Genomic DNA, 20,538 nt, shown 5'->3' on the forward strand with positions numbered 1-20,538 from the left:
CAAAATCTTCTCGCTAGCCAATCTGACTATTCAGGTCTACAGGGAACCACAGACCATAAGATGTACAAATGGCGAACATTCTCCCCTTGGCTAAACAATTTCTAATATTTGTATTTATTTATTTTTCATCCCCTGATTGTCTGCAGATGAACACCTTCAACACTGAAAACACTAACCCCTGATGCAACTCAAACAAAAGTTTATGCCATACCTTACATACAGTCTATGAATAGCTAAACATCAGAAGTGTAGAAATGCAAGCTGTGGCTCTCTGTGCACTGACAAAGGAGAGAGGCTCTGCAGAGGCTGGCGAATGACAGAAAGGCCCCACTCCACCACCGTTTAGTGCATATTCGAGCCACGGGTTCCCTTGGCCTACATCCCTACTTTTCTATTCTACATGAAAAGGGGAAATTAGGTGTCACCCACCACAAATATCTCTTGTCTAGTGGGACCTACAAACTGCATTATTCTTTTTTTTTAACAACAAAGAAGACCACTTTTCTGAAGAATAATCATGATAACTACTGTCATAGTTCATATTTATTTCTATTTAAGAAGGGCCCTTGGGAAGAAACAAGATGCATCATTTGAAACATTGCCTGTACTAGGTGAGGACACTAGGGAAACTGTTGGCCATATCAAAGTATAACACTAACAAAATGTGGTAAGTGCAGGAAGTGCAATAGAGTGTAACATGTACCAATGATGTGCATGCCATGCTGAATTATAGACAAAGAAAAGTCCAATTACCTAATTGCAGCTTCACCTACTTTGCAGGCGGGTACCTGGTAGGTGGTTGAGCATACCGATAGCACTTAACAGCCTCATGCACATTTTACTCATTTAGGAAAGGATGAAAGGACGAGTCAGAGACACTGGGATTCTAAACTGTGGGCAGTTGGTTACAAATATGTGTGCAACAATGAATTATTATCTTATCACACAACATTGCATCCAGTCCTAACCATCTACTTCTAGAGAGAAAGAAATGGGTGGTCAGGGAGATGTGGTGAACATTTTGCTGCACTAATGATGGAGGATTCACTACGAGAAGGAATACATATTATCGCATAAACAAATGTGGTTCTCAAACTTCTTAAAAGTTAATAAAAAAGAGTCCCCAGCTCACAACTTCAGCGATTTTCTCAACGCAAGTAAAAGATTAGCGTACCTGTTCTTCTCTGAATCAACGAAGATGACATACACGATGAAGGACACAGGTTTGAAGGATTTGAAGCTGATATGGCAGGTGAGTGGTGCGCTTGTTCCCTCTGGTGATACCACAATATTTGACCCATTGGGGAAATGAGCAGAAAGGGCATTAATCCGATCTCCATCTTCAAGATCTAGCGCAGGCAATTCAACGAATAACGTAGAGTCACTGTATCAAAAATCAAGAAGGACTGTTACTTCACAGTGAAGCAAGGCACTGCCAGCAACTTGCAAATTTGTTATACATTGACCTGCTCAATAGAACAGGAACTGGCGGTCAGATGTGTTCCTAAAGATGCTGGGCTAAGTGAAGGTGTCAGAACAGATTTAAGCATTTTAAACCCATCACACTTACATGAGTTTTCTGTTATGACCACCTTGAAGACTTGGGACACACTCCTTGTGACATCCTGACACTCTATTTTATCTCTTTTGTTATTATACTCCAACAGTGAGGGCTCATAGCTAATCTTAAATGATACCAAAGGCTATACATAGAATATGTAACATTACACAACTATACTGAGGCTAGGCAGCTGAGTAAGTCAACAGATTCCAAAAAGGCAGCAAAGAAGTGTCATGAACATGTCTGCAGACGTTCGGAAATCAAGGCCATGAGAATCTGCAGTCGTCATTATTGTACTTGAGTGGGTCACGACAAGAGGTATGACTATTCTGAACGTCTTGGTTCAGATGAAGATCCCGGTAAATCAGCCTACTTGAGTCACAGTGTCATCATTCAAGATTTTGGGGGTGTTTACCAGGGGAATTACCACTCAGAGGCATAGACTAAGACATCCCCTCAGACTTTGAGCATTGCATTAATATTTAATACAGCCAAACCCCCTGTATTTTTAGAATATCTGTGATCTCACTTCTACTTCTTTCACAATTGTGTTGTAGTGCACCATCACCTTACACTTCGTTATGCAGTAAAATAAAATTGAGTAATGCTTCTTCTTTATGATAATGTCCTAAGACGGGAAAGACCCCAATTAAACCACTACTACTGGCACATATTACTAAATAACTATACCTGCAGTTCAATCTGCTGATGAAAAAGTGAATTACCTAAAGTGACGCGCTTCCTGGTGGATACTTTATCTAACAGCAGATTTCTCACTGTTTGAATATCCCAAGGTGCCAGACTTGATTTGGAAGACTTTTCAGCAAAGCCCTCAGTGGGTGCATCATGCAGCTCCGCATCATGCCTTCAGAAGCAGAGCCTCAAAAAATAATTATTTGAGCCAGTGTTCAGATCAAGAAGTTAGGACCTTAATAGATGGAAAAAGGTCATTCCACAGAACAAGTAAGTGGGAGGGCAGAAAGTAACCTCCATTTAGATACAGTATACACCAGACAGAGCATTAATGAAGGCAAATTACATTTTCTTCGAATGGAAACTTCTAACCGCAGATTCATCACCTTTGGAATAGATACCAAAGCAATACCTCCCAAGGTGGTGTGGACTATGGAATGGCTAGACCAAAAAGTATTGCAGTTCCAAATGTGCAAAATGCCTTTCCCGTCATACCTGGCTGTCAAGGCAGTAGTGCTTTGCGAATATGTGCATGGATGCCCTCGTTGTGGCCTTGCAGATATACAGGACATGCACTCTCTGAGCTAGCGCAGTGATAGCAGCCTTAGTACTATTGGAATGGGCCTGCAGTCCTTCCGGGAGCTGCTTATTAGCCAGATCTTAATGTGACTATCCACATAGGCTAAGTCCTCTTTTGTAATGACTTTCCTTCCTTTGCCCCAGAGAACCCAACAAGGGTTGATCATCCACCCAATGCTCTTTTTGGTGCAATCAATGTATACACTCAACACTTTTGTAGGGTGGAAGGGATGCATTCCCTAATCATCTTCTGAGGGATGAGGTGGAGCAAAGAAAGTCAAATGTGTGAAGGGCTGTCCAACATTAAAAGGAAGCACAGATGTGGGAAAAAGGATTCTCTAGTCTTCAGCACCAGTTTGTCCAGTAAGAAGGTGGCACAGAGTGGTCTGTATGAGCCTGGAGCTCACTAACATAACCAGCTTAAGTTATCTCGATGAGAAAGACAGTCCTCAGAGTCAGGAGATGTTCAGGGAAACTGTGTATCAGCTCAAAAGGCAAGCACTTAAGAAAAGTGAGGACCAAATTAAGATCCTACTCTACCTTCACAAAGGATTTACAAGAAACACAAGTAAAGCATTTAAGAACTCAAAAAAACAACAGGTGATTTAAACAAGGACAGCTGGTATGTCAATTGCCAAAAAGCCAAAAGGGCTGACAGGTAGCCTTTAACAGTGCCCACTGCAAATCCTTGTTGGGCCAAGGACAAAACAAAAAATACATCTAACAGTTCTTTGGCCTGGAACAGGCCCATATTACTGGTGTCACACCAAGCCAAAAACTTATCCCAGCATTCACTGTAAAAAGACTTTGCAGAAAGACGCCTGGTCGCAAGCATGAAATTCAGAAGGCAGGGGAAGTCTAATCCGGTCAACTAACGTCACTCAGTCTCCACGCATTGAGGTGTAGATTGCATAGGTCAGATGTAAGAGTTCTGACTTGATAATATAGCACGAGATCATCATGAAGCAGTAGCCTAATCTGGGGGCAGATGTTCTCATTCAGAGGTTCTGGGTAGTATACTCGATTGGCCCAATCCAGATCCACTAGGGTAACTTAAGCCTGGGCATTCCTGGTTTTCTTCAGAACTCGAGGCCTGGATAGGCAGTGGCAGAAAAGCATACAGGGCTGATGTTGCGTGTTCTTGGCAGTGGCGAAAATACTGACTTGTGATTCTCCCCATTGCTTCAAGACACCTTGCACCACCTGTAGGTGTAATTGCCATTCATGTTCTAGTAGACAATGCGGGCTGAGATCAGCCCCCACTGGCAGGACCACGGAAATGCCCTGCAAATTCAGTCAGTTCCAGAAGCTCTGGGCCTCCAGGCAGAGGACTCAGACACCCTACCCCTTGCTGCTTGTTGCAATAAGACAAGGCAATGAGTTGTCGGTGAGGATCTGAATCACCTCCCATGGATGGGCAGCAGGAAGGCGTTTAGCTCTAAGCAATTGGCCCGCAATTTCAACAGGTTGATGTAAAGGCTGGCCTCCTCCAGGACCCGAGTCCTCTTATCTCCACCTTTCCCAGAGGAGGCTCTCAGCCCAGGAGCGATGACTGTGATACAATTGTCAGCTCTTGGTGCAGTAGGGAGAGGGGCATGCACTGGTACAATTACGGTTGAGCAGCCACCACTGCAGAACCTTTGCATTCTCCTCCGCAACCTGGATGGAATCTGGTAGATTCCCTTGGTCTGTGCCCACTGAAATATGTATGCAACTGCAGCTACCCTACATGCTATCTGGCACTGTTGGCAAGAAGGAATCAGGAAGCCAAGAGGCCAAGAAGCCTCAGAAGCACTCTCACTGAGACCCAGGCCCGAAGCTAAAACATCAGGATTATAGCCCAAATGTCCTGGGCTCGTTGATGTGGAGGAAAAGCCTGATAACATACTGTATCACTGGATGGCTCAGAAGATAGGTGGCCTCAAAGATGGATTTGGGTGTGACATTGGCCAAATTGTTGGAAATATCCAAGATTGTCAGTAGAGAGTGAGGTGGTCCACGACTGACTGTGGCAAGCTCACCCTCAACAGCCAGTCATCAAGGTTAATAAAGACTGGTATCCCTGACCTCCACAGATATGTTGCTGCCACTGCCACCAGTTTCAAGAACACCAAAGTGGGCCCTGGTGAGAACAAAGGGGAGCATGGTAAACAGAACAGGCTCCTGGCGCACCTTAAACCACAAGTAGTGCTCGTGGGCCTACAGGACCAAAATATGGGGATAGGCATCCAGCAGGTCCAATGATACTATCAAGTCTCCTGGATCAAGGGCAGATAGAACAGACATGCATGAGCATTGTGAATATTTACTTCCACAGGAACTAACGATTACGTCGGAGTCCTAAAATAGAGAAAAGGCCTCACTCCTTTCTTGGCACTACAAAATTGGGGGGATAACATCTAGCTCCTATTTCTGAGGCTGGGACTCGCTGTGTGGCCACTTTAGCCAAAAGAGCTTGTACTTTCTGCAGCAGGATAAGTGCTCCTCCGGAATTTGTTCTGATGTGGGTGGAAGAAGAGGTGGGTCAGAAAGAAACATCAGGACTTAGCCCCATTTAAATATCTGAGCGACTACCCTGTCAGATGTTTTGTGATCCCCAGAGAAAATTACAGATTCTGCATTCCACAGGGAGACTGTGTGCTGCTAAGGGCAAACTTAAATGACTTGGAGGCTGCTGGTAAAGGGGCAAAGACAGGGAGGTTCACTTTCCCTGCTGGCATGAATGGTGGCACACCCATCCAAGGTTTGAAAGGTCTGGGGTGCCTGCTGCTGGCATGGTGAGCCTAGGCGTTGCCTGTATGCAAAACCCTTGGGGAGGCCATAGTAGGGGCAAAACTAAATAGAGCCTTTCTGGGGTGGGGTGATTAAAAGAGCATGCTCAGGCTCTCATTCGTTCAGAACTCTTTCTTCTAACCTTTAAGTGTGAAGATGCTTCCCGGTTCCGGGACTTGAGAGTTCTGGTCTGTCCAAGGTAGAGGCGACTCTTTATGGTAGCCATAGTGTTGTTGACAATTCAACATCAGGGCAGACAGTGGGTTCCCAAAGAAATCCCAGAGAGGAAAAAACCCCGAAGGAAACAACCTCTGATGGAAGTGGTGACTCCAGAATCCAGGCAACAGGAAACGTCAAGGAGGATATTCAGCAAGGTGACCACGGACCTGGGAAGAAGAGGAGAATTGCAGAAGAAGGAACCTACAGGAACGAAATACCAAGCTGCAAAAAAGTGTCACCAACAGATGCAAATGGATACCAACAGGAGGGAAGAGACACCAACAGGAGAGACACCAATAAGAGCGAAAAGACACCACCAGGAGCAAAGAGTGTTGCAACACAAGAAAAATGAGAATTCTAGCCCCTTTATATGCCCAAGGACAGGAAGTGACGCACATGAAAAGAAGAACCACCATCTTGGTTTGGGAAGAAGAAGGAAATAGGTTAGACAACCTCCATCTTGGAATGGTGAAGAAAAAACAGTAACCAAGGCATTCTGGGAACCAAATAGAGGAATTATGGGAGGAAGAAACACACAAAAAATGGCCACTGAACCATGACTGCAGACAACTCATTATAAAGTCCCTCCAGATTACAGGTAAGTCTACAGCACATGGAATTCCCAGGCATTCTCCCATCCAGGTCCAAACAGGCCCGACCCTGCATAACTTCCGAGATCAGGTCCTTTCAGGTATGTATGGCTGCAGGCAGGCCACCGCCTGCACAGGTGGCATGCCCCAAGAGAAAAGAGAAGTGTTGCAGGGCACATCTGTGTGCCCTGAAAACAAACGGCGGGCCACTGCACTAAGCCACACAGTGGTGAGGTAGGGGTGCCACGGGCCGTGTTACAGCCTGCAGCGGTGAGGAGTGAGTTGTTGTGTGCAGTTACCCGGTCCATGGCATAACACTCTAGTGTTGAATTGGGATGAGACCTGTAAAAAGGCAGATCCGTGAGCAATGCCTGCCTATCACCTAAGAAACCTGTGGATCTCATCCATGTGTGGCACTGGAGCAATACGCTAGTCCTAACTGCTCTGCCTAATCAATTAGTAGTGTACAGACCTGATCTCATAACATATTTGGCCGCACCCTGGCCATTTGCAGTTGTGTGCATTAGGTTGGCACATACTACCTTTGGAACTCCCTGCAAGATTTCGACAACTGTGTCTCGAATGTGTGAGAGTACCAAACAACCAAGCAGCTGCTGTTGACTGACCTAAGGGCAAGGTTAGCCAATGGGAACATTCATTTCCTGAATACCTCAATTCTCCTTGACTGTCTGCCTGGGGGAGGTTAAAGGAAATTAGTTGGGATTAATCCTGCTAATGGGTGCCTAAACGACCAGGGTCTCATGAGTAAGAACTGTAGCAGGAAAGCAGGGTTACCAGGATCAGGTATGGGCCATTATGCTACTTGTCTATTCATGATGGGCAGAAGCAAAGCTTAGACAAGTTACCCTTGAGTGTGTCAGCCAGGATCTCCTTGGAGGGCAACCAGGGTTTGGGCAATGTCTGCCCAAGCTGCGAAACCTCTGTGACAACATTGGTTTTGACCTTAATAGAAGGCAAATGTATATGCAGGACTTAAGCTGCTCATCTGATGACTACATCAAATTATGTTGTCTCTTCAGTTGAAATTCCAGGGGGGGGGCACAACTTCCTGACAGGGGTAGTGTCAAATTATCTGGCCTCTTGTAGGTCCAAATAGAAAATGTCATCATCATATGGTGAGGGTAACACTTCTGCATAAACTCCATCATCACAAAAAGCTAGTTGACTTTGGTCAGAGTCTGATTCAAAAAGTTGGAGGAGGGGGCGTGGCCAAGATGGCGGCGGAGTAGGACGCCTTTTCGTGCCGCTCCGGCGCTGATCCGACAAAGCTTCTAATAGCACGAATCTGAGGGAGCGCACCCACCTCAAAAGCGGTGGGGAAGTCCGTCTGACAGAGCGGTCAGCCCTGGTGTGGTCGCTGGAGCGGTGCAACTCCGAGATTGCTCCTGAGATCGAGCGCACTCCGCGGCCTGTGAGACCCTGGGCTCTCCTGACATCGGCGCCCGGCACAAGCAGTGGGCGGGGCCCTGAAGCTCGTCTGAAGAGGTCGGAGCTGGTGGAAGGTGGAGGGTCGCTGTGATCCGACGAACAGTAGAACTGGCGGCAGATATAGTATCGACTCCACTGGCCCCCGGGGCGTTGCCGAGACGCCTGCACTCCGACGGTGTTGGCCTTGAGCGGCAGTGCTCTCCCTGCCCTGGCATGGAGTAGGGGAACGGTGTTGGCCCAACGGATCCCGGCGCAGCTTGCATCGCATGGAGGCCCGGAGGGTGCTTGGGGACAGGCGTTAGCACCTGGACTTTGTCCTGCCTGAACTCCGGTGGGGCCCACGGATCGTACGGCTGTACACGTGGGGCTGGGTGCAGCTGGAGACTACAGAGCGAGAACTGGTGAGCGTTTGACCTGAACGGCGCGGCCCGCCATTATACCTGGCCACGTGGCGCTGGGCCGGAGCACTGTGAGCCGCCATGTCTGCTGTGGAGTGGGGGTACAGTGCCAGCCAACGGATCCCGGCGCAGCTTGTACCGCACGGAGGCCTGGAGGGTGCTTGGGGGCAGACGTCTACACCTGGACTTTGTCCTGCCTGAACACCGGTGGGGCCCACGGATCGTACTGCTGTGCACGTGGGGCTGGGAGCAGCTGGAGACTACGGAGCGTGAACTGAAGTGCGTTTGGACTGAACGACTCGACCCGCCATTATACTTGACCACGTGGCGCTGGGCCGGAGCACGGTGAGCCGCCATGTCTACTGTGCAACGCAAACGGGGCCAGGGGAAGGATAATGACCCGAAATCTTCCCAGCAGCCGGCTTCCCCTGGAGCCAGTGGGTCGGCGAAGCAGTCGGATGATGAGGCTCCGGCGACGAAAGCCTTCATGACCGAGCTCTTTGCCTCCATTAAGGAGGACATCTCCGAACTTAGAGCGCAACTGGCCTCCGACTTGCGGGAGGTGCGGAGAGACGTGGATGGCCTAGGCGAGAGGGTGGCATCCTTGGAAGATCGAGATCTGAGTGTGGCCACCGACGTCCACCTGCTACAGCAGGACATCATTCGCCTCACTGAGCAAAACCTAGATCTGCAGTTGCACACGGAGGACCTGGAAAACCGCTCCCGTAGAAACAACATCCGAATACGGGCGGTGCCATGGGACGGTGAGGCTGGGGACCTGCGGGGATATGTTCAGGACCTGTTCCTCCACGAAACCTCTGTGACAACATTGGTTTTGACCTTAATAGAAGGCAAATGTATATCCAGGACTTAAGCTGCTCATCTGATGACTACATCAAATTATGTTGTCTCTTCAGTTGAAATTCCAGGGGGGGGGGCACAACTTCCTGACAGGGGTAGTGTCAAATTATCTGGCCTCTTGTAGGTCCAAATAGAAAATGTCATCATCATATGGTGAGGGTAACACTTCTGCATAAACTCCATCATCACAAAAAGCTAGTTGACTTTGGTCAGAGTCTGATTCAAAAAGTTGGAGGAGGGGGCGTGGCCAAGATGGCGGCGGAGTAGGACGCCTTTTCGTGCCGCTCCGGCGCTGATCCGACAAAGCTTCTAATAGCACGAATCTGAGGGAGCGCACCCACCTCAAAAGCGGTGGGGAAGTCCGTCTGACAGAGCGGTCAGCCCTGGTGTGGTCGCTGGAGCGGTGCAACCCCGAGATTGCTCCTGAGATCGAGCGCACTCCGCGGCCTGTGAGACCCTGGGCTCTCCTGACATCGGCGCCCGGCACAAGCAGTGGGCGGGGCCCTGAAGCTCGTCTGAAGAGGTCGGAGCTGGTGGAAGGTGGAGGGTCGCTGTGATCCGACGAACAGTAGAACTGGCGGCAGATATAGTATCGACTCCACTGGCCCCCGGGGCGTTGCCGAGACGCCTGCACTCCGACGGTGTTGGCCTTGAGCGGCGGTGCTCTCCCTGCCCTGGCATGGAGTAGGGGAACGGTGTTGGCCCAACGGATCCCGGCGCAGCTTGCATCGCATGGAGGCCCGGAGGGTGCTTGGGGGCAGGCGTTGGGACCTGGACTTTGTCCTGCCTGAACTCCGGTGGGGCCCACGGATCGTACGGCTGTACACGTGGGGCTGGGTGCAGCTGGAGACTACAGAGCGAGAACTGGTGAGCGTTTGACCTGAACGGCGCGGCCCGCCATTATACCTGGCCACGTGGCGCTGGGCCGGAGCACTGTGAGCCGCCATGTTTGCTGTGGAGTGGGGGTACAGTGCCAGCCAACGGATCCCGGCGCAGCTTGTACCGCACGGAGGCCTGGAGGGTGCTTGGGGGCAGACGTCTACACCTGGACTTTGTCCTGCCTGAACACCGGTGTGGCCCACGGATCGTACTGCTGTGCACGTGGGGCTGGGAGCAGCTGGAGACTACGGAGCGTGAACTGAAGTGCGTTTGGACTGAACGACTCGACCCGCCATTATACTTGACCACGTGGCGCTGGGCCGGAGCACGGTGAGCCGCCATGTCTACTGTGCAACGCAAACGGGGCCAGGGGAAGGATAATGACCCGAAATCTTCCCAGCAGCCGGCTTCCCCTGGAGCCAGTGGGTCGGCGAAGCAGTCGGATGATGAGGCTCCGGCGACGAAAGCCTTCATGACCGAGCTCTTTGCCTCCATTAAGGAGGACATCTCCGAACTTAGAGCGCAACTGGCCTCCGACTTGCGGGAGGTGCGGAGAGACGTGGATGGCCTAGGCGAGAGGGTGGCATCCTTGGAAGATCGAGATCTGAGTGTGGCCACCGACGTCCACCTGCTACAGCAGGACATCATTCGCCTCACTGAGCAAAACCTAGATCTGCAGTTGCACACGGAGGACCTGGAAAACCGCTCCCGTAGAAACAACATCCGAATACGGGCGGTGCCATGGGACGGTGAGGCTGGGGACCTGCGGGGATATGTTCAGGACCTGTTCCTCCACATATTGGATGAAGAAGACACGAAGGAGATCCAGATGGACAGAGTGCACAGGGTTGGTCTGCCCCGGCGCGGGGGGGGGCCCCCCCTCGACATCCTAGTGTGCGTCCATGATTTCCAGCTCAAGGAACGGATCCTACGCAAGGCCAGAACTCTCGCCTCGCTGCAGTTCCGGGATCACCGACCTCAGCTATACCAGGACTTGGCGGCCTCTACTTTGCAAAAGCGGCGGGAGTTTCGCCCGGTGACTGCATTCCTGAGGGAGAGAGGCATCGCCTACTCTTGGGGGCACCCTTTTAGGATCATTTTCAGGTGGCAGAATCGTCTTGCTCAAATCCGCACGCTTCAAGCCGCAAAAGAGCTTCTGGGCCTGGAGGATGTGCCGCCTTCGCAGGCCGCGACTGCTTCTCCGTCCCGGAGGCGCCGCTGTTCATCTTCCTGGCAAAGAGTTGGCGACTCGCCTACCCGACAGTGGCCGGATCTCTCTGCAAGCCTGCAGGAACGGGGTGAAGCAGTTGCATCAGTGGCGTCGGTCACGTTGGCCGACACGCAGCACAGCTCTGGAGCGGCGTGACCTCATGGAGTTGGAGGATCGGCGCCGGAGGGGCCCGGGCCTTCTGGTTGGGGGGTATGAAAGTACTCTTGGAGGAGACACCCTCGACTATGGCCTTGGGGGATAGTGTATTAGTCCCCCCGGCCTGCTTCTTGTACGGGAGGCTTCCTACGGACTTCGGCCTTCTAGACATGATGGGTATTGTTTTTGCACTTTTGTTCTTGTTTTTGCCCCGTTTTTTGATTGCATATCATTTGGGGCGGGGTTGGGAGTTGTGGTGTTCGGGATGTAGGGGGGGGACCCGTGACGGTGGGCCAAAGGGGATGTTTGTTGTGTGTCTGCTGCTGAGTGTATGCTTCACTGTTGGAGATGTCCTGCTGCGGCTGTTCTGGAGGCTACTGGTCATCTGTTGCCTGTGGGCTGGGCTGGATGCGGGGTTGGGGGCGCTTGGCATGCTGAGAGCAGTTTCTGAGATTTATATTCGCTATGCCGCTTAGCATAGGAACGTGGAATGTTAAGGGCATGAATTCGCCACAGAAGCGGCAGAGGGTTCTGAAGTATGTAACGGACCACCACCTTGATGTAGTTGGATTGCAAGAAACACACTTGGCACGGAAGGATGAGTTGAGGCTCCGCCATAGGGCGTACCCCATTATTTACAGGTCCTCTGCTGTTACGAAACACAGGGGGTGGCACTCCTCTTCAGGGCGGCGTTGCACTTTCAACCAGTGGAGGTTCGCCACGACAGGGAAGGCCGATGGCTGATGGTTAAAGGGCACATACAGGGTCGATTGTGCACGTTTGTGGTGATGTATTTGCCCAATGCGGGCCAGAACAAGTATCTGCAGGACCTGTTTATGAAGGTGGGGGACTTTGCGGAGGGGCTCTTGTTCCTGCTGGGGGATTTCAATTTGGTGTGGGACAGGGATTTGGACAGCTCGGGGGGGCGCAGAGTGGATACAGGGGTCTTCTCTGACTCCACACAGCAAGGGGTGGGGGAGCTGGGTCTAGGAGATGGATGGCGATTTTTTCACCCTACCACGAAAGACTACACATTCTTTTCACACGTGCATCACTCCTATTCTCGCTTGGATCACATCTTCCTTAGTCAGTCCCTCAGAGGGAACATTCTGGATGCCGCCATTCTTCCGATCTCGGTGTCGGACCACAGTCTCTTGGTGCTCACTCTTCGCTGGTCGCCGCCTGACACCGCGAATCGAAAGTGGTACTTTCAGGCATCGGTGGTTAGGGACGAGGTGTCCAACCAAGCCTTGCGTTTGGCCATCCGTGAATTTTTCGATCTCAATCCCCCGTCGGATACTTCTTTGACGAATACGTGGAACGCCTTTAAGGCGACGATAAGAGGGACGTGCCTGGGCCTCAATTCGCAGCTAAACACCCTGCGTAGGAAGGAACGTGAAGCACTGGAAGCTGAGGTGCTCGAGCTCGAGAGGGCCCACAAACTTAACCCCTCGAGAGTGACCCTCCGCCCGTTGACGGCGGTCAGGGGTAAGCTGAAGGCACACTATGCCAACAGAGCCGAGCTTACTCTTCTTCGACTAGGGCGGCACTCATACTCTAGTGGCAATAAGATTGGCAGACACTTAGCCCGACAGTTACGGGACAAAAGGGAACGAGAATACATAGGGGGGATCAGGGATTCTGCGGGAGTGCTCCACCATCGTGACGGGGTGAAGGCGGACATCTTTGGCCGCTTCTACGCCGATTTGTACACGGGCGACGCGCTGGATGCTGCGTCACAGCGGGCGTTCCTGCAGCGCTTGCCGCTCCCGCAGGTCTCTAGGGCGTGGAACGACCTGTTGGAAGCCCCGATCTCAAGGGAGGAAGTTCTCTCCGCCATCAAAAATCTAAAACTACATAAAGCCCCCGGCCCGGACGGGTACACTGCGGTCTTTTACAAGACCTATGCGTCTGAGGTGTGCGACTTTTTGGTTGCCCTCTTTAATGACATGGCTACATCCGGTGCGAACGCAGGGTCCCTGGCGGAGGCAGTGATTACGGTCCTGCCGAAACCGGGGAAGGACCCGGAGCAATGTGCTTCGTTCCGTCCCATAGCCTTACTTAATATTGACGCGAAGCTGTATTCGGCGATTCTGGCAAGCCGTCTCCAGGACCTGCTTCCGGCGATTGTACACCCGGACCAGTCCGGTTTTATCAAAGGCCGCCAGACGCACGACAATACCCGTAGGGTGGTTCACCTTATTGAGAAGGCAGACAGGTTCCGCATTCCAGCTGTGCTGGTGGGCCTAGATGCGGAGAAGGCCTTCGACCGTGTGGACTGGGGCTTTCTATTCCACACAGTGCAAGCATTTGGGTTCTCTGATAGGTTCATCACCATGGTGAAGGCAAACTTCTGTAGCCCGCGCTCGAGAGTGGCGGTGAACGGCCACCTGTCGGCTTTTTTTCAACACTCGCGAGGCACCAGACAAGGGTGCCCCCTCTCCCCCTTGCTATTCGCGCTCAGCATTGAGCCCTTGGCAATGGCAGTGAGGGAACATGAAGGGGTGAAGGGTATACCGTTCACAGGGGAGCAACACAAAATCTCTCTCTTTGCGGACGACGTCCTGCTTTCGGTGGCTGATCCCGCTAACTCTCTTCCCTGCGTTCGGGATATTCTGCTAGACTTTGAAAGGGTGGCTGGCTTCAAGGTTAATTATGGCAAGTCTTATGTTCTGAACTTAACCTTATCACAGGCCGAAGTCGCTCAGGCGAGGGCATCAACACCACTAGCTTGGGCTTCGGGCTCGATTCTTTACCTAGGAGTCCATCTGACCCCCACGGTGGGTGGGTTGTTCGCGGCCAACTTTCCACCCCTGCTGGCTAAGACGCGGGCCGAGTTGGAGAAGTGGAAGCCTAAATTCCTGTCCTGGCTTGGTAGGGTGCATGCCATTAAGATGGTCCTTCTCCCCAAATACTTGTATCTATTTCAGGCCCTACCGATTCCACTGGGTACTTCCTTCTTTGGCCAGCTCAAAACGTTGATCCTGAACTTTGTCTGGCAGGGTGGTCAGGCACGTCTCTCGTTCGCACTCCTGCGACGGCTACGGTCTGATGGGGGGGTCGGCCTCCCGGATCTACACCTCTATTATAAGGCTGCCCAACTCAGAGTCATGGTGGAATGGTCGCAACAACTCTCCGAGAAACACTGGCTACATATGGACCGAAGCGTGGCTGGTCGGTCCATTTGGGATCTGGCCTGGAAACCGAAGCGAGATCGCCCGGTGAATGCGTACATCAGTACGCCCACGGGGACTACACTGAAAGTGTGGGACACTTTGGTAGGTGATGAGCGGTGGACGACCTTTCCATCTCCGTTCACCCCATTGCATTTCAATCCGGCGTTCCCGCCGGCTCTCACCGAGGGCCCCTTTGATGCTTGGAGGGAGGGAGGATGCCGTGCGCTGCTCCATCTGTTTCACGGCTCTGACCCCTTGACCTTCGAGAATTGCGTGCGGGACTATCAGGTGCCGCAAACTGATAAATACAGGCATTTACAACTGCTTCATTGGGCCACGTCGCCGGGAGTGCGGGAGGCAGCCACGAGGCCTCCCTCCAAATTTGAGGCCTTCCTGCTGAAAACATCCACTATGAAGGGAGCCATCTCCTTCCTATACCAACTGCTGCTTCAATCCGCCCTTTCTCCTAGACCGCGTTACATGGAGCAATGGGAGGAGATGGTGGGGAGGGACATCACCGATGGTGAATGGTCGGCACTATGGAGGGACCTGACTCAATTTAATCATTCGATCCTCCTGAGGGAGGCGCACTTAAAAACTCTCACACAGTGGTATATGGTCCCGGCCCGGCTTCATCGCATCTACCCGGCTGTCTCGGATAAGTGTTGGAGAGGCTGTGGCCTTCTGGGGGATTTCCGCCATATTTGGTGGGACTGCCCAATCATCAAACCCTTCTGGGATGAGATTCTCTCACATATTAAAGATATTTTGCGGTATCCTATTGACAACTCTTTGGCATTCATACTCCTGGGCCTGAGGGACCCCGGCCTTGAGCACCAGACACGCGCGGACAAGAAGATTCTATGGCTTTGTTTAGGTGCTGCCAAGCTCACGCTGGCTGCAGCTTGGAAGCGGAGGAAGGCACCGGCGATTTCACTCTGGCACGCGAGACTGTGGAGGCTCCTGAGTCTTGAGAGAATGGCGGACATCTTCCTCGGCAATTACAAAAACTTTAAACACATATGGGGTCCCTTGGTGTCCTTTCTTTCTACTGGTTTGCCCTCGGCAGTATGCCCAGCATCATTGAGGACCTTACACCTTTTTCAGCTTTAAGTATGTGTGAGGGATGAATGGGGAATGAGTGTGGCACCGTCACGGGGGGGGGAGAGGGTGGGACGGGGGAAGTTCTGTTTGTGTTCCCTTTGGTCTGCAGTCGGGGCGCCTATGCTTCATGGACGAGGCCCTTTTTTGTGACTCTTGGCCTATTCCCAGCTTGATTAGCGGAGACTTCCAGCTATGGAGCTACGTATAAGACTGCCTCTACCCTGCGAATGTTTGAGCCTAGAGTCTGCTTCTTTTTCTCGCACTATATTAATGCCTCGTCCTGATCTACTGTTTTTCCCACTGTGTGGGACCATCTATGCGCCCGCTGTGGTACATTATGTTTATTGTTCCTTTGTGTTATGCAAAAAAAAATTTTTACAAAAAAAAAAAAAAATGTTGGAGGAGCTCTGGAGGGCAGCTCCTAGGTTGAGGTACTGTTAAGTCAGAATCAGAATGAACTGGGGCCAGGCACGTTGGAACTATTCCAGGTTGCAACCTTCTTTTTGGAGTCAGACAGGAAAATAGAAATAGCGTCCTCCTGCGGCATCAGTGGCATCAGGGCCAGTGTGGATGTGGCAGGAACTGGCATGGATCTTAGCAGCAGATGTGGAGTTGGCTCCAGAGTTAGAGCTGAACCCAATATGGATTCAGGAGGCAAAGACAACGCCAAGGACGGATCCACCGGCAGTAACCAACAGGTGGCTTCTGTGGATCTGTGGGACCCAAAAGCATGCCAGAGAAAACCACCAGGTTTCCAATTATTTACAATATGGCTTCCTTGAGCACCTCAAGCTTTTGCAACGACATCAACAGCTCCAGCAATATAGAGTGCATTAGGATTTAGCTGCAGAACCCACTCTTGGCAGCGGACCAGGAGCAAGACTAGGGTGCACCTTGACTGTCTCGTGACTTCTCAGTAAGAGAGTGGTGATACAGGAAAAATCCCAACTTGCCTTCTGTGCTTCTTGTTGGACTTCCGCTTACCTGGAGACTTGGAAAGGATGGTAGGAAAGGTTTGCACCCTCAGATTTTAGCAGGGGACATGTTCCTTTGCACACTAAAAAAGAATGTTGAGGGAAAAAAACTTGTCAAATGATGAGAAAAAGCTAGAAGCTATCTCCAGATCCACATACAGGACACAGAAGTAAACTGAACTGACATCAGCGTACTAGGGAGGTGCCTATATGCAACTCTGACGGTCAATTCTGCGCAGGAACAAGGTCGATGTGGAGTTGCACAATTCCACTTAATGGCACTCTAGGTTTCTGCTAAAAAAGTCTTCCATATTCAGTCAGGCATCTGCAGATTTTATAAAGGTGAGGTATCTGAGGTTAAAATTTAAGTTGCATAGATCGCAAAAGCATTAAATTGTTATACTACCACCCAAATTAACAATAATAGTATTATCTCCAAAGCAATCACATGTTTTTTTAAAGTCTTTCATAAATTTTAAAACAACAAAAGATTAAAGAACTAGCAAATTCTTTCTAAAATGAAAACTCCATGGACCTTCATCTTCTTACAATGTTTGTGAAATTTCCTTGCACTGTCATTTAGCTTTTTCATCCTTGCAGACGTGGCAGTGAATAAACTTGGCCCAGTCACATGCGTACCTTTTTACAGGAAAAGTCTTTATATTTGCACATTACCATAAATTGACACTCTGGTAAGACAGCAGTCATGTGGCACATCCCTTGCACCACTGCACATTATTTCTAGAGGAGAATTCAGGAACCATGCAGTCTTGGCAACCTTTGCCATAAGCCACATCACTTGCTATATAATATTGAATGTGATATTTAATATTTCACTTGTAACTTTTAATTGAAAACAAAATGCTATCAAAATAAAAAAAGGCTATGCAGCAAACAAATCTATTGCTTACAAACACACTAAAGTAAAAGCACGGAGTGGGTTTGGCAAGTCTCTACATGGCCTGGCACATATAAAATAACCTACTCTGAAAATGAATGCCATACCTGGGATAGTCTGAAGGAGAAATTGTGAATTCTGCCATTGTGTCAGTGTCCAAGGGCACAGGAGTCAGAACTACAAATGGTGGATCAAAGGATAACGTTGGTGATTTTACATTTCCAGAGAGGTATAAGGGTGTGAAGTGATTAGTTGGGTTATCGTTCAAGATAACTGGCACTTCTGCTCTGTATGTGCCCTGACAAGCTGGTGGGGGAAAACAAAAAAAACATCATGTTAAACACGTGAAACAATTCATCTTTAAAGCCACCATTTCACAAATTTCAAATTAAGATAAATCAAATATCCGTTTTTGGGGTTTTTTTTACTTGTAGGAACCTTTTTTTCGTGGGTTCCTTTTTTTTGTTTTTTAACGATTCTTTATTGAAAATTTTACAGTTCTATCCCACCCATCAAATATCAGTTTTAATATTAAACAGGACACTAATGCTCATATATTAAAAATATAGATTTATTGTAGTTGGAAGAAAAATGAGAATGCATCATGTAAACGGCCATCTACAGAGCATTATTGAAAAAAACATTGCCTTCTAAAAGAAGGAATAGCTTTTTATCAGTAAAATAGACCGTGACCTACTGAATCTCCTGATAACAGTCACCAAACATGGGGCTCTAAAAAGCATTTTTCATAGTTAATAACAACTGAAAAATTCAGAAGCAAAACAATTGTTTTTTAACTGAATGCAGTACAAATTATAATATTTCAAGAATTGAATACAAAATGCTAACTGTACAGCGGTAAACAGTTCCACCTTAGCCCTCCAATGACATTTTGTGCTAAAAATATATTTTGTACATGTTGGTGTTCTGCAAGGTCAATAATGATATTGCACACACATTCTGAAATTTGGTAAAGTTTCAGAAATCAACAGACTTTATTGACATGGATGTTTTAATATTACAAAGGTTTCCCGAATCTGTTCTTCCACAACAAAATGGATACTGCTTAAAATTAAGGGAGGGTAACAGAGAACATAAAGTCAGCCAAAACAAGGGTGGCCATGTTATTAGTAAATGCAATTTTTTTTAAACAAAACTAGGAAAATTTTACTCTGAGGAGTGAAGTAGACCAGCCCCTCTACAACCAAAATGTCAATGCCATATTGAAATAACGATGTCTATGTTTAAATCTAAATGTATTTATAATCTGTAGAACTATCTTAATATATGAATGTGGGTAGACATTGCGGATCCAGGTCGAATTTTTGGGGACGGCATTTTTTAAAAAAGCGTATGTGTTGCAGTGATGCTGTCATATTTCAGGAACCGGGAGACGTATATACTTCATTTTGATATCAGAACATAGGTTTGGAGGGTTAAGTAGTCCTATAGAGACAGAACAAACTTCTCAGAGCTACACATCCACCATTTTCCAAAATCACGGCTATAATAGAGGAAGAAGAGACATATATAGAAAGGAAACAAATAATAATGTTTTTTAATCCTTTTATGTATACACCAAGCAATTTTCATGATCTGAATATGAAAAATAAATAATGTTTATCACTCCTGTTTTAGGCACATTTTCATAGTTCACTATATTTATTTGTCTCGGCAATCGCTCATGGTACATTTGCAGAAGGCTGAACATTTGAGAAGATGAACCTTTCTAGAACCAAATAAGGATAAATACATTTTCTCATAGGCCAAGATTTTTCCACTCATAAGATACGTGGCTGGTGTAAACATTGAAGCAGGACGAAACTCTGTGGCTGCAGGTTTTTTAGACCACTTTTCATTTTTCACAAATATATTTTAAACGGATCTTGCATAAAACTGTTGTAATTCCAGTTTGAAGTTGAAAGTATTTCGAGGAGTAATAGGGATAAACGATAGGTCATTTGATAGAACGTCATGTTCCGCTTTGGTGACAGGGTCCGCTCGCATTGTTTCATATGGCATGATGGTTGGATAGGTCTGTCGTCTCGTGTTGATTTCGCCATGGTTCTTTTGGTGCTGGAATCTGATTCTCGAGTTCCCGCGTTGGTTGTTTCTCCCTCAATTCATCTCATCGGTCTTTCCCAATTCGGGTCCCTCTTGGTCCAGGAAGGATCCCCTAAAAAGGAAGAGGAGGAGGACGCTTCTTGTGTATCTTGGTATCTCTGTCCTTGTTGGTAAGGTTGATTGTTGGAACTTATGCTGGGTTGTTCGGAGTCACTTTCTGAAGCACTTCCGTTTTACACACTTTAGTAGACATTACAGGCGCGATATGTGCCTCACATCTACTATAGCTTTTTTATTTTAGACCACAACCTGGTGGTGTAGGTCTACCAATACTTTGAAATTTGAAGCGATCCAGGTCCCTTGGGTTCTTTTTCATTTAATGCATGCGGAAAGCGCTAAATCATATTGCCTCTTTTTACTTTTACTCAGTGGATATGTTGGACACACCTGACACATCTTTCTCGTTATTTGCAGGCTGTCAATAATTGCTTGCCCACCCCCAGTCCTGATGAAGACCCGCCTCTGATGCTTAATTAGCTGCGCTTCCACTCAGGGTCAAAACGTCAATGTTGTAGTCATGCTAGTCCATGCCGCTGCCCTGACCCCATTCTCAAGTCATATCGGGCCTAGGATTCATGCGAAAAAGAGCAGACAGTTAAACATAATTGTTATTTGTCTGTATTTTATGTGTATAACACTTTATTCACAAGTCACCTTGTCTGCACTTTATTCATGTTATAGCCGGAAATTGTATTGCCTTATCGACAGCCAGATGAATTAACATATAAATACCATATTCATACAATACATTTGTCATTTTAAAAGAAAATCAGTTTGTGGTGTGTTCTATTTATCCTTTTTTGGTTCTAGAAAAGTTCAGTTGAACCATCTTTGTCGAATCTTGCATTAAGCTGTAATATTTGTGAATTATAAGTCGATGACATATTAGCTATAC

At 48.6% G+C, this 20,538-nt stretch overlaps 1 protein-coding gene across 1 annotated transcript in view; it reads right to left on the reverse strand.

Annotated features, from left to right (window-relative positions):
- CFAP47 (cilia and flagella associated protein 47) overlaps positions 1–20,538 on the reverse strand; it is a 2,734,468-nt gene that overhangs the window by 2,393,159 nt on the left and 320,771 nt on the right. The window contains exons 25-26 of the mRNA XM_086934611.1: positions 17,627–17,825; positions 1,175–1,384 (exon numbers count right to left, since the gene is read on the reverse strand). Of these exons, the coding sequence (XP_086790737.1) occupies positions 1,175–1,384; positions 17,627–17,825 (409 nt within the window). The remainder of the gene's footprint in view (positions 1–1,174; positions 1,385–17,626; positions 17,826–20,538) is intronic.

Source organism: Lissotriton vulgaris, chromosome 8 (assembly GCF_964263255.1).
Source record: "Lissotriton vulgaris chromosome 8, aLisVul1.2, whole genome shotgun sequence".
In the NCBI taxonomy this organism is placed as follows: domain Eukaryota; kingdom Metazoa; phylum Chordata; class Amphibia; order Caudata; family Salamandridae; genus Lissotriton; species Lissotriton vulgaris.